The sequence below is a fragment of the Ursus arctos genome, unplaced genomic scaffold (assembly GCF_023065955.2).
Source record: "Ursus arctos isolate Adak ecotype North America unplaced genomic scaffold, UrsArc2.0 scaffold_20, whole genome shotgun sequence".
Classification (NCBI taxonomy): Eukaryota; Metazoa; Chordata; class Mammalia; order Carnivora; family Ursidae; genus Ursus; species Ursus arctos.
In genome coordinates this window covers 15,148,298-15,162,185 of record NW_026622875.1, presented here as the reverse complement: position 1 = coordinate 15,162,185, position 13,888 = coordinate 15,148,298, and the positions used below count along the sequence as shown (strand labels likewise).

At 37.6% G+C, this 13,888-nt stretch overlaps 1 protein-coding gene across 10 annotated transcripts in view; it reads right to left on the bottom strand.

The window, feature by feature from the left end:
* Positions 1–8,764, bottom strand: part of HLTF (helicase like transcription factor) — a 50,640-nt gene extending 41,876 nt beyond the window's left edge. For 5 of the 10 annotated variants that reach the window (XM_026497246.4, XM_026497248.4, XM_048216102.2 and 2 more), the window contains exons 1-2: positions 8,526–8,764; positions 7,180–7,387 (exon numbers count right to left, since the gene is read on the bottom strand). In XM_026497246.4, coding sequence (XP_026353031.2) covers positions 7,180–7,387; positions 8,526–8,545 — 228 coding nt within the window. In that variant the 5' untranslated portion in view covers positions 8,546–8,764. The remainder of the gene's footprint in view (positions 1–7,179; positions 7,388–8,525) is intronic. The other 5 variants (XM_026497245.4, XM_048216101.2, XM_026497247.4 and 2 more) reach the window with 1 other exon arrangement.
* Between the last annotated feature and the right edge of the window lie 5,124 nt (positions 8,765–13,888).

Below are 13,888 nucleotides of genomic sequence, written 5' to 3'. Positions count from 1 at the left end.
CTAGATTAAAAGTTGCCTGAGGGTGACATCACTGAAAATAGAAGAGTTAAGGACTTCTGAAATTCTCTCTTCTGTAATAGCAATGAAAAAAATGGCAGAAATTGTCAGAATCAATTTTTCCAGACATCTGGAAACCAACCAAAGGATTGCAGAAACCTGGAGGGTGTTAATTCAAGAAAAACAGCTGAATATCAGCACCCTAGTCCCATCTCCAGCTCTTAGCTGCATGACAGCCTTTAAAAATAACCTGCTAAAATCCTTGGTGCAGTCTAGTAGTCACCAAAGGGAGTGCAACGGAACAGAATCTTTCAAAGATTCATTCCCAAAGAATTGTCATTATTTGACCTGTATGATGGTTCTCTAGAAGATCCCCACTTACAAAGTGATTTCTACTTGACCTCTGAGCTCACCCAATACAAAAACCCTTCTCCCTTGGGTGGGTGTTTGTCAGAAACAATTTTACAGGCAGCAGGAAACAGCTGGGGCAAACAATACAATAACCAAAAGGATTGAAAGGAAAGCTGGGGACTAAGATGTCCATCAGGGCTTTGAAAAGCTCCAATATATTCCTGGGAATGTAGAAAGGCCATATGCAAGCAGAGGGCTGTATGCATGCCCGGGGCTGTGCATATGATAAGGAAGACCTAAGAAGACCCTAAGCTCACAACTCTGGCTAAACTTGAGGCTCTGAACAAGCAGGACATGAAGGTTAAGGCAAAGCTGTCAACTGAAGGAGTGCCCCAAATGCATACAGATTCCCTCAGTAAAGACTGGTAGATTTACTGGTTCTGGTATAATCATAAGCTGACCATTAAGCTAACCAAGTACAGACATCAGATTTTCAGGAAAATCAAGAAACAAGCAACAATTACCAAAATCAGCAACAACAAACAACCCTGGAGAGGGAGAAGATTCTAATTTTTACAGCTGTCTACTTTTCAACAATAACAACAAAAGAGACATGCAAAGAAATGAGAAGGTATGGTTTACTCATAGGAAAAAAACCTATCAACTGAGGAAGCACAGATGTTTGACCCACTAGGAAAAAAATTTAAGTTTTAAGTATGCTCAAAAACCTTAAGCAAACCATATCTAAAAAACTAAAGGAAAGCACAAAACCATGTCTTGTCAAATACAAAGTCTGTTGTCAAAAAGTATAGTAAAGTAAAAAAAAATTCGCTAGAGAGGCTTTACAGCAGATATGTGGAGGTAGAAGTATCAAGGAAGTTGAAGATAGGTCAATTAGATGGAGTCTGAGAACAGTTACAGTCTGAGGAATAGAACGAAAAAAGAATGAAGAAACTTGAACAGGCCTCAGAGATCTGTGGGACAATAGCAACCATATCTAAGATACACATCAGTATCAGAAGGGGAGGAGAAAAAGGGGTAGAAAAAATAACTTGAAGAAATAATAGCTGAAAACTCCCCAAATTTGATGAAAAACATTAATATACATTCAGAGACTCAACAAACTCCAAATAAACTACACTTAAGGAGACTTAAGTCCAGACACATCATAATCGAGCAGCAGAAAAAAAATGTTGAAAGCAATAAGAAGAGCAACTCCTTATTTATAAGGGTATCCTCAGTAAGATTAACATCTGATTTCTCATTAGAAAACAGAGGCCAGAAGACAGTGGAATAACTTTTCAAAGTGCTTCAAAAAAAAAAAAAAAAAAAAAAAAAAAAACCAAAAAAAAACTAAAGCCAAGAATTCTATATCTGATAAAACTACCCTTCAAAAGTATAGAAGAAATTAAGACAGTCTAGTTAAACAAAAACTGAGAAATCACCACCAGCAGACCTGTCCTGTAAGAAATATTAGAGAGTCCTACAGGCTGAAATCAAAGGACTAGACAGTAACTTGAATCTACACAAAGAAATAAGGACTACAGGTAAAGGTAATTAGATAGGTAAATATAAAAAGTATAATTTTTTTGATCATAACTTTTTTCTCCTACCTGATTTAAAGGTGCATAAAACAATTATAAATCTGTGTTGATGAGCATACACTGTATATAAAGATGTAATTTGTATGCTAACAGCACAAAGGAGGGGAAAGAGGGAAACGGAGCTATCTACAAGCAAAATTTTTGTATGCTATTGAAATTACGTTGGCACTAATCCAAACTAGATTCTTATGAATTAAGATATTAATTGTAATTCCCCAGAGCAACAACTAAGGAAACAACTCAAAATATATAGTAAAAGAAATGAGGAAATTAAAATGGCACACTAGAAAATATTAACGCAAAAGATGGCAGTAATGAAGGCTACATCCAAGGGCCACATATTGTATGGTTCCATTCACATGCAATGTGTAGAGTAGGCACATCCACAGAAATAGAAAATAAATGAGTAGATACCAGGGACTGAGGAGAGAGAGTAATGCAAGTGATTTCTAATGTGTACAGCGTTCTTTCTGGACTGATGAAACATTCTGGAACCAGAGAGTGGGGATGGTTGCACAACCTTGTGAATAAAAACCACTCAAATGTATGTGTACTTTAAAAATGGTGAATTTTCAGACACCTGGGTCACTCAATTGGTTAAGCGTCTGCCTTCAACTCAGGTCATGATCCCAGCATCCTGGGATTGTGTCCTGCATCAGTCTCCTTGCTCGGAAGGGAGTTTGCTCCTCCTCCCTCTGCCTGACCCTCCCCCTGCTTGTGTGCACACCTGCTGGCTCGCTCTCTAACAAATCAATAAATAAAATCTTTAAAAAATAAAAACGGTGAATTTTATGGTTGTGAATTATCACTTTTTTAGTTGCCTGAAAAAGACAAAGGACTGATGCTTCAAACCACCACCAACATCTGTCTACTGATTGAAGATTCACTACAGCCTGACCAATCAGATTATCAGACAGATATTCCTCTCTAGCCCTTCGGAGATAACTCCTAAGGCATAGCTCTGTTCTCTCCCAGTCCTATCCTCTCTGCCAATGCCTGCAAGCATGATCTTTTTTTAAACCAAATTATGCAAATCCCAGGAAACGTATAACCCCAAAAAGTAAGGCAAAAAAACTGTTATTTTTTTAGCATTTCATCTCAAACAAGAAAATGAGATAATTATCACTTATTAAAATTAGATAATGGTCATTTACTACAGATGATAGCTAATTACAGATAGATAGTAGATAGTAATTAATGATAGAATTTAAAATAGAATACATATAGGCCAAAATGCTAGAGACTATAAAAACAAAAGAAACCAAGGTCCAAGTACCAAGACAAGAAAGGACGTATTAAAAAAAAGATTAAAACAAAAAAGAGACAATCACAACTAATTATAACAATATTTTTAGAATAGGAAAGAAATAATCTATTTTATTATAAAATACTTTTATGTGTCAAGAAATAAAAAATTTATCCATAAGCTTACCAAAAACACATTTTAAAAAAAAATTTAAAAATTAGCAATGCCTGGGAGACCTGGATGGCTCAGTGGGTTAAGCCTCCGACTCTTGACTTTAGTTCAGGTCATGATCTCAGAGAGACCCAGCACCATACAGGGCTCCAGGCTCAGCAGGGAGTCTGCTTCTGTCCCGTGCTCTCTCTGCCCCTCCCCCTGTTCAGGTGCAGATGCTTGCACGCACTTCCCTCTCTCTCTAAAACAAATAAATAGGGGCACTTGGGTGGCTAAGTCGGTTAAGCTTCTGCCCTCAGCTCAGGTCATCATCTGGGAGTCCTGGGATGGAGCCCCACATTGGGCTCCCTGCTCCGTGGGGAGTCTGCTTTTCCTTCTCCCTCTGCCCCCCCCCCCTGGTGCTCTCTCTCTCAACTAAAATAAAATCTTAAAAAATAAAATAAAAAATCTTAAAAAAAATAGCAATGCCAACTTTATATATCAAAACTTAGGAGATACAGCTAATACAGTACTTTGAAGAATGCTTAAAAGATTAAAAGCTATTATTATCAAGATAAAAATCAAGGGTTCAGATTGAAAATCTAAAAATAAAATAAAATAAACTTAAGGAAAATAGGATAACAAAATATAAAACAGAAAACAATGATGAAAAATAACCACCATAAGAAAAATTCAAGAAAGGTTGCTTGAAAAGATGAAACATAAATTTCTACCAAGGCTAATTGATAAAAACTAGACATAAATATATAACACAAAGAATGAACACAGTTAAAATATTTTCAAATATAAATGTTATTAAGCACAACTCTGTAGCAATAAATTTGAAAACATAAATAGATGCTTTTCTTTAAAAATATAAATTGCCAGGGGCGCCTGGTTGGCGCAGTCGTTAAGCATCTGCCTTCGGCTCAGGGCATGATCCCGGCTTTCTGGGATCGAGCCCCACACTGGGCTTCTCCGTTAGGAGCCTGCTTCTTCCTCTCCCACTCCCCCTGCTTGTGTTCCCTCTCTCGCTGGCTCTCTCTCTCTCTCTAATAAATAAAATCTTTAAAAAAAATATATATATATAAATTGCCAAAACTGACTCAATAAGTATTTGAATTATGCTGAATTTGAATGAAGCTAGAATTAAAAAGTACATAGTGTATGATTTAATGCATATAAAGCTCTAGAACAAGCTAAACTAATTGACAGCAACAGAAATTATAGTTGTTAGGGCAGGTACAGCAGAAATGACTGCAACAAGACACAACAGAACTTTCAGGGGTGACAGAAATAATTTATATCTTGACTAGAATGGTGTTTATCATGTATTTATCTTTGTCAAAACCCTTGGAATCATATACTTAAAAATGTGTACACTTTCTCACGTAAATCACATCTCAATAAAACAAAAAAGTTGAAAATAATAAGTATGCAAAGATAAATACCTCAATTTTTATTATATTTTCAACACAGTTATTAACTCCGAAATGCCCATCAATAAGGAAATTAAAAATACGATATACATTTGTACTGACCTGAAAAGATAGTCCTAATATTTTACCAGGAGAAAAAAAGGTGATCACTATAATATACATAATAACGATCTCATTTTTTAATACGTAATATGATTTCAATTTACATGCATATATTCACAGAGTAAAGTGTGAAAAAATAAAATGAGTAACTTATGTTCCAGGATGATAAACTACAGGGAGATTAAATGTTTTTTCTTTTAGCCATTTTAAAATAATGAATATTTATTTCTTATAAAATAATACGTATTTTGAAAAATAAAAAAATTAAGTGATGATTACTTTTAATGGGCTCAACATTTTTGTTAAGCTTATTAGTGTCATAGAAATTATTCTAAGCTCAACAAATATTAAATGTTCTAAGATCAGAAACCATAATCTCGTATTTCACAATGGCTTAAAATAATTTAAAAAAACAATCTAAGTTTAGAAAAAAACAGCACAAATCATAAATAGGCAAGCTCAAAGATAGATATGAGAACTAAAGAAGAGATGAACAGGAGATAAAAACTGACCGATTTCAGGAAAAAATTAGAAATGAAAAACTATTTCAGAATTAAAAACTAGAAAGAACACAAAGTGCACAGACCTTGTGGAAAACATGGTAAGGGAATATAAATGATGAAAAATTAAAAAGTGAAAAAGTTGATAAAAAGGATTTCAGAGAAAGTAACAGGCATATATACAGGCGTAGATATATGCAGAGGAGATCTAATACACAGATGGCAGAATGGAGTCCCTGAAAAACAGCAAGATTTAAAACTGTAATTAAAGAAAAATTTTCTGAAGTAGAAGAAAATGAAGTTACAGGGCAATCATAAGACATACTATCAGATTTTCAAGATAAGGAAAAATACCCTTTAGTTATGGAGGTGAACATTCCCAATTAACTTATATGGGAGAGAAATCATATTGTCATCAGAATTCTCACCAACATTTTATGCAACATCAAAATATCATGGAGAGAAAAGATGGGTCAAGGACTTTATATTTAGCCCAACTGCCCTTCAATATAAATGTCACAATTAGAGACATAGAGAAAACTCAGGAAATCTTGTTCTTTCCTAGGAAATCTCCTAGACAACACATTTCAGACAATTACAAAATAATCTAAGAAGCTCCAATATAAAGAAAATATGGGGGGGGCGCCTAGTTGGGGTGGCTCAGTCAGTTAAGTGTCCAACTCTTGATTTTGGCTCAGGTCATGATCTCAGGGTGGTGAGATCCAGCCCCTTGTGGGACCCCACGCTTCAGCCTACTTAAGATTCTCTCTCTTCCTCGCCTTCTGCCCCTCCCTCCTCATGCTCTGGCTTGCTCTCTCTCAAGAAAAAGAACTATAAAAAGACATTTTTAAACAATCAAGAAAACTTATTATGGATTTAGTTATTAGCTGTAGTAAGTAATTACTAATTTTGTTAAGTGTGAAAATGACAAAGTCTGAATTTTTTGAGAGAGACATACTGAATTATATGGATGTAAACTGACACAGAAGAGATTTTTCATCCTAAAGAACAAAAGAAAAAGTGATGAAAGAAATGTGAGAAAAACTTGTTAACTGCTGAATCATGGGTACATGGAAGTTTGTTATATTACTCTACTTTCATGCATGCTTAAAATATTTCATAATAAATTAAAGAATAAAACTAGTGACACATCATCCAAATAACACAGAAACATACTACATAATCATAACAAAGACAACTTCTCTCCAGATATGGTCATATACTATCTGTCTCTGCCACATACACACAATGCAAATAAAGATACAGAAAGACAGACATAGGAAGAAAAACTGGGAGACAGGTAGTCTTACTACAAAAAGGGGGGAAAAAAAGGACCTAAAAATACACAATTCCTTTATTTAGTAGAAATTAATCTTCCTAAATTAAAAATACTGAAGTACAGAAATGTGCTAAGGGACAGAAGAGGAGAAAGCAAAAAAATGACCTGGATGTTATTCTACAAATGTACCCCTAGTATTTGCTTTTTGGAACAACCATCTAACCTTCCTAAGCTTCAGTTCTTCAGTTATAAAAAGGGGGTAACAGACATTCTATCTACCTTAGAGTCATTATAGCCATCAAACAAAACCATATAGGAAAAAGTGCTTTGTATATTACAAGCTGGATATAAATGCAAAAGAAAATTAGTCATTAACTGTTATCTTTTACCCAGATACACTCTAATTACTTAAAGTAAAATAAGTATTAATTGTACATATCACATTCAAATTCTTATCTTCTGGGTTAATAAGATAAATATATTTCAACTTAATATCTAATGTTATACTCACTACTCCTGTGTAATAGCGTAGTCCAACTACATGACCTCTCAAAGTTCCAAATAAAACTGAATCTAGCTCTTCATCACTAGTTAGGAAGTCGTCTGGAGGTATAATATCTTGGAATTCAAAACGGGGAAAGAAAGTTGGATATGAGAGGCGTGGAAAATTTCCATGGGCTCCATATTGCACAGTCTGCAAGTACTTCCAAACAGGATCTCTATTAAAAAAGAAAAAGCACAGGAAAATGATACAATATTTAACCAAAGGCCATATTATATTTACAGGCCAACTGTTTTCTCATTTTATTTCAACATGTTAAATCTTTAGTGGGAACTGCTGTATAAAGATTGACAGAACGTTACTATGGGTAAAGCAGGAATTGGAGTGAGTGGGGGAAGGTTTCCAGGAACCCTACCTGTTCAGTAAGGCCTCTTCTATGCACCGAGTACTCAAAATAAAAGCTCCAACAAGGGTTCACAAATCTTTTTCCTAGTGATGATGATCTATTTAAACTGAAATGTATATGATGTCTATAACTAATTACACACCGAATTTCAATAAAATTGAACTAGAAAAGACTTGCAAATATAGAACTATTATTATATGTGAAGCCATTTATACAGTTACAGATAATACATCCAGCATCCACTACTTTAATTCTCTCCAAACAGAACCCTTATTCAGGCATCCAAATCATGACCATCATGGGAAGCTGACCTCAAGCCTCCCATTCCGGTTGGTTTAACGGTACCCTCAATCCTTTCATGGATAACTGTTCCAGGAACAGGCATGTACACCAAATTGGAAAATGAAAAATAAAGAGTCTGCTGAGGAGCTTCCTCAAAGTTTCTACTCTCCTAAGAACAGATGGAAGCTATTTCCCCGCGTCTTCCTTGTACGCCGCGCATACCTCTTTGGCTCCACTGCAAATACATATTTCCATGTCTGTGCAGCACCTAAACTGTGAGCTACTTGGGGACAAGGGATGTCGTAATTGGCCCTTTATTCCGAGCACACCGCCGAGCGCACAGTGAGCACCTAACGGGTGTTCGCTGAATAAAGCTCAGATCAGGATCCCAGCTGAAGAGTGGAGCTTTGAACCCCAGGCCCCCCACAGCCCCTGAGAGAGATTTCCCCAAGGCCCTGGCATGAGGCTTGCCTGAGAAGCCTCCCCTCCCCAGCCAAGGCTATGCATTTATTATTTCTCCCGCGGTGATATTAGCCACCAGCAGGACGAATACAAGCTGCACCGGGACCGCGAGGAGAACTCGAAGGGAACGCGGAGAAGGTCAGGTTCATTTGGGGACGCCAACAGGCCGTTACCCCCCGCGCCCCACCCCCTCCGCCCCCTTCACCTCTTGAACATCCAGGACATGGCGCTGCGCGGGTAACGAACGGAACGCCTGGGCGCCCCAGACAGCTCTCGAGCCGCCTCAGTACGCCTCCCTCCAGGCCCCACAGCCGAAAAAAAAGGATAGGTTCCGAGCGCCGGAGGAAAACCACCCTAGTCTAAGAGAGACGCCGCGAATCTAGTCAGACGTCGACGCCGTCGCCTTCTAGCAACAATCTGAGAGACCAGTGACGGTTTGTGACTGACACTGGCAAAGCCCAATCGCGAGGAGGGGGCCTACGGAAACGAACCAATCAGAGCATGGAAGGGAGTGCAACTCCGCCCCACGCAGGGATTCAAAGACTGTAGGGGGTCCAGGCTGCAGGGGCGGTTCCATCCGGGTTCTTCCCCGCCCCCGAGGCGAGCGCGCGGGAAAGACACGCGGCCCTAAGAGTTCGAGCGGCGTGCAGGCGGCGTTCGCGTTTTCGGTTTGATTCCCAGCTTCAAGCACAGGGAGACGACTCTCCTTTCCACTGTTTGCCCCAGGCCCTAACTCTCAGCCCCATTCATCAGGCCTTACCTCATCCTTACCTCATCTGATGCGACACCTGTAACTGGATCTTTCACTGAATAAGCTCCGCGATTTTACGAGCCCTGGAGCTACCAACGAGTTACTTTAATTTCCTGGGGTGAACCTCTGGTGGTTGCCCTGAGGAGAATCAGAGAACTGTACTTTGGGTGGGTTGGCCTGTAGGCTGGCTGCAACCAAGGAGCTGGCAAGGCTGAGCTCTGCACCTTGGGAACCCAGAAGAAGCTTATTCAGCTGACCTTTTAACTGGTACCGCAGCAGCACCAGAGTAAGAATCTGGTGGTGGTTTTGAACCGCACTTAGGGCTCCGTGTAACTGTCAAAGGAGAATTGCAGGATCAAAGAGGAAATGTATTTGTGAACATGGTCAATATTGATGCTTGTCCTTCATAGAGTGGTCCATTTTACACTTCCTTCAGCAGAGTATGAAGACTAGTCAATAAGACAGTTTTTCAAGAGGCATTTGTTCATTTTCTTAAGCTATCATCTGTAAGCATGAACCAGCAATGGAAAGAGAAATCGAATTTGCAGCAATTTATTACTTCATTTCACTAAACAGAAGGAAGATGATGAGGAAGATGAAAAAATTTTAATTATTTTAATTTACTTTCTTCTGGAAGTATTGGACAAATGGCGATATAGTTCATTATTTGGTGTCCTGGAGTCTAAATAAGTGCTTGGGAAATATGCCAGAAAATGCTCAGACTGAAAATGTTGTATGTGTAAAATCAACGAAGAAGCCATGATTATTAGACTGAAAGATAAAATTGCGAATATGAAAATACAGGTAAACCTGACTCCTAAGATCTGTCCCATTGTTAAAGAATGCAGATTAAGGTAAAAAAATTGCTATTTAAAGTCAACCTTTTTGTCCACTTTGTCACTATTTTACATCTCAGATCTAGCAGTTGAACTTGAACACTCTTTAGTCATGACAGAAAGAGGATGGTGAAGAAGATAAGAGCCAGATTCCGTAGAAATTTATGGTCTAGGATAGTTTGTATTTTATTTTAAATGCAGTAGACCCTCATTAATTGTTCTAAGCAAGATAATAACAATGTGAGTTAGGCTTTTAAAAATTCATTCTGGCCCCTCTGGAGATTATAGGGAAAAAAGAGAAGTAGACTACTTAGTTGATAATTAGGAAACAATTATGTCCTGCTAAGAGATGATGGTGGCTTGGAATGGGGAGATGATGAAGCTAAGAGAAACAACAGGGTGTGCTGATGGATTTGGGTGTGGATGCTGAGGGAGGGGAAGGAATAAAAAATTCCTCCAGCCACTTACCTCCCAGTCACAAACACCCTTTCTGATCATCCCCCCTTTATGCACATTAATCATGTCACTCCCCTGTTTGATGCTGTGAGCTTGGAATCAAAGAATGGCAGGTGTGGCTCTTTATAATCGGTCCCCTACCTGCCACTCATATCACTTCCCAACCCAGCCTGCCTATAATGATTGCCTTCACTACTCTAAAAATTATGAATATTTTCATATAGAGCCACAAGGCCATTTTCACACCCAACAAAATTAATAATAAATCAATCTTCTAATAACTTGTAATAATATAATCAAATTTTCACAATTGTCTATAAAAAATGTTTTTTTATAGTTTGTTAACAAAATAGAATTTTGAAGCCCTTGGCAAAGAAAATAACTTTAAGAATCTGAATTTCCAAAAGTCTGGCTGTAATACAAAAACTTCCAAGTTTATGTCATAACGAATGGGTTCTGAAAGAATGTATGATGTTGTGTGTTTGCTTGTTTGCTTGCTTTATTCACCCATAAAGAGATAGAGACAAAGTTCAACGGAAGAGGAGAATTTTCAGGAATGACATTAGAGTTCACGGGGTAAATCTCTTAAGTGGATCTCAGGGAAAGGGCCTGAATGCCATCACCCTAGACCAAGCACCAAAGAGGGAGGGATAATAGCTCAGTAATTCCTGGGGATCCCATTAAAAAAGAAAGCTATGCTTCATTTTCCAGAGTGTAGCCTCAAGGTTCTGCAGATCTTAAGAGTTTTAAGAGATCAGAAATGTGCCAGAGCAATAAAGGAGTAAAAGCTAATAAGCTGGCTCCGTTAAGGAGCTCAAGGGCCGCCCTTCAAAATTTTATCATAGCTCCCAGTGAGTGAGCCTCCAGCGCTGTAAAGGCTCAGTAGTCAGTACCTGCTGAAGGTGAATGGAGCCCAAACATAGCCTACAGGGTAAGAGAAAAGGAGACTGAATCTGAAACCTGTATTTAAATGACTTTAAATCTTAAAATGACTGAGCTACCTGGAAGTGACTAAATTAAGTTACCTCCCATTAGGCAAACTGAAGGTATAAGATAAATTAAGTTCAATAAAAAAATACAAAGTTTTCTCTTTGCAAATGGAGTCAGTGATCAAAATTAATACATAGCACACATCCATATACACACACCTTTCAGTGAATTTATACCTGCGTATTTGTAGCAGATACCTCTAACTGGTTGAATTAGGAGATTTTCATTTTCTTCTTTTTACTTACATGCCTGTAAAATGTTCTCTGTATTGAACATGTATTGCTTTTCTGCCACAAGAAGATAATAAAGGATACACAATAAATTGTAGTAAAGAAATTATGAAGTTTTTCAACTTTGTTTTTAATTAATGTTAGACTTACAGAAAAGTTGCAAAACTACAAAAAGTTCCCTCATATCTCTTACCCATTTATTTTAACATAGATACAGTACAATTATCAAAAAAATTAACATTGATACAATATTATTTCTGAACTTTTTTTTTTAAAGATTTTATTTATTTATTCGACAGAGACAGAGACAGCCAGCGAGAGAGGGAACACAAGCAGGGGGAGTGGGAGAGGAAGAAGCAGGCTCATAGCGGAAGAGCCTGATGTGGGGCTCGATCCCAGAACGCCGGGATCACGCCCTGAGCTGAAGGCAGACGCTTAACCGCTGTGCCACCCAGGCGCCCCTGAACTTTTTTTTTTTTTAAAGATTTTATTTATTTATTAGACAGAGATAGAGACAGGCAGTGAGAGAGGGAACACAGGCAGGGGGAGTGGGAGAGGAAGAAGCAGGCTCATAGTGGAGGAGCCTGATGTGGGGCTGGATCCCAGAACGCCGGGATCACGCCCTGAGCTGAAGGCAGACGCTTAACCGCTGTGCCACCCAGGCGCCCCTGAACTTTTTTTTTTTAATAAGAAGGCAGAGGAAATGATAGAAGATAAAATCTTTTGTAACTTAGTTATTTACAACAGATTTTTCTCAGGCTTAATCAGGACCCCAACAGATTCTGGGGCAGATTCCTGGGTACAACAGCTGGTAGAGCAGAGGAAGTAATATAAAATGCATGCCAAGGAAAAGTCTTAATAATATAATGAATATCAAGTGCCTGCCTTTAAATAATAAGTGCTTATTGTCAATACTATTATTGTGATAGAATTATCTAATGAGTCCTGTTGCACTTAACAAGAAATATAGTTGATTGAAGGTTATTTCCTGGTGCTCAGCAGCTGGGTTATTCCTAAATACCAGAATAACACTGTTTCCAGAAGCCAGTCATTTTCCCTGGTGTGTGTCCTTGATCTCACTGAATTGTTTCATCAAGAACCAGAAGACATTCTGATGCCAACTCCCATTCTGAGAAATCTGTGGTGTTCCAGATTACAGAGGACTTTCCCAGGAGATAGTAGTTTCCTCCTCCTTTAGGCCTTGACCCTCTAAGTTCTCTTACTCGGCAGAAGACCAGAATTGCTGAAGAATCAGGCCTGCCTGGGATCTGTCCCTTCTTTTGTGTCCTGCACAGGATGCTTTTCCTAACTTCAAAAAAGCACAACTCTGAGCCATGGAATTATTTAGGGTTCTGGTCATGGTCATGGTGAAAGTTCTTATTTTAAGGATTGGTGAATGTTTTTCTGCCTTCTTTCTTGCTAGAAAATTAAAAAACCAAAACTTCAACTCTAAATACACTTTGGACATTATCAAAAACACTTTTTAAATGTGAGAAACTTTATTGTATTAGCAAATCAGTTTAAATCATCAGTCATCATCACAGTTCACCAAACCATTGTATCCTACAACCATAGGATTATGGTTTGCTAGCCCAGAATTAAAGTTTAACTTGCCATTTCCAGAAGTCCTTTAGAAAGTTAAAAAAACTGCAAAATGTCAAACACATTTCTCAAATTTGAAGAAAAAGTGTATTTGAATAGATTTTTAGAGGAATTTAATCTCCTGACCTAATAGAATTAGAAATTCCAAGAGACTCAAGCTCATAAACAGATGAAATTTTAGGGTCAAAGTATATCAATATCCTGCTTGAATTGCTAATTTTGTAATATTTACAAATAAAGTTTCCATTTCTCAAATATTTTTAGATAAGGTGTTGGGGTCAAAAAGAAATGAAGTCAGATGTTCCCCCAGGGGAACATTAAAGCATTGATGACCTAGATTAACATACTAAAGTCAACACAGATGGCTTTAAATAGTCAGAAAATTGAGCTTATCAGTAAACAATAGTCTACATTATCAATTTGTGAAAAAGATAATTAAAAGGACAAGACACACATTTTTACCCATAAAATTAATATAGATTTTTTAAAAGGATCAGAAACAAAACTAGCCTGGTGTTCTAAGATGTGCTTTTTCAAGATGTTTCTGCAAAGAGATAAATCACTATAACCTTGTTTAAAATTACTATTTAAAAGAAAATTTGACTTTAGGAAAGAAGTGGCAATAGCATACATATATTTAAAAAAAATTTTTTGACTGTTGTAAATTGTTTATTAAGTAAGAATTTTACAAACATTACTTATA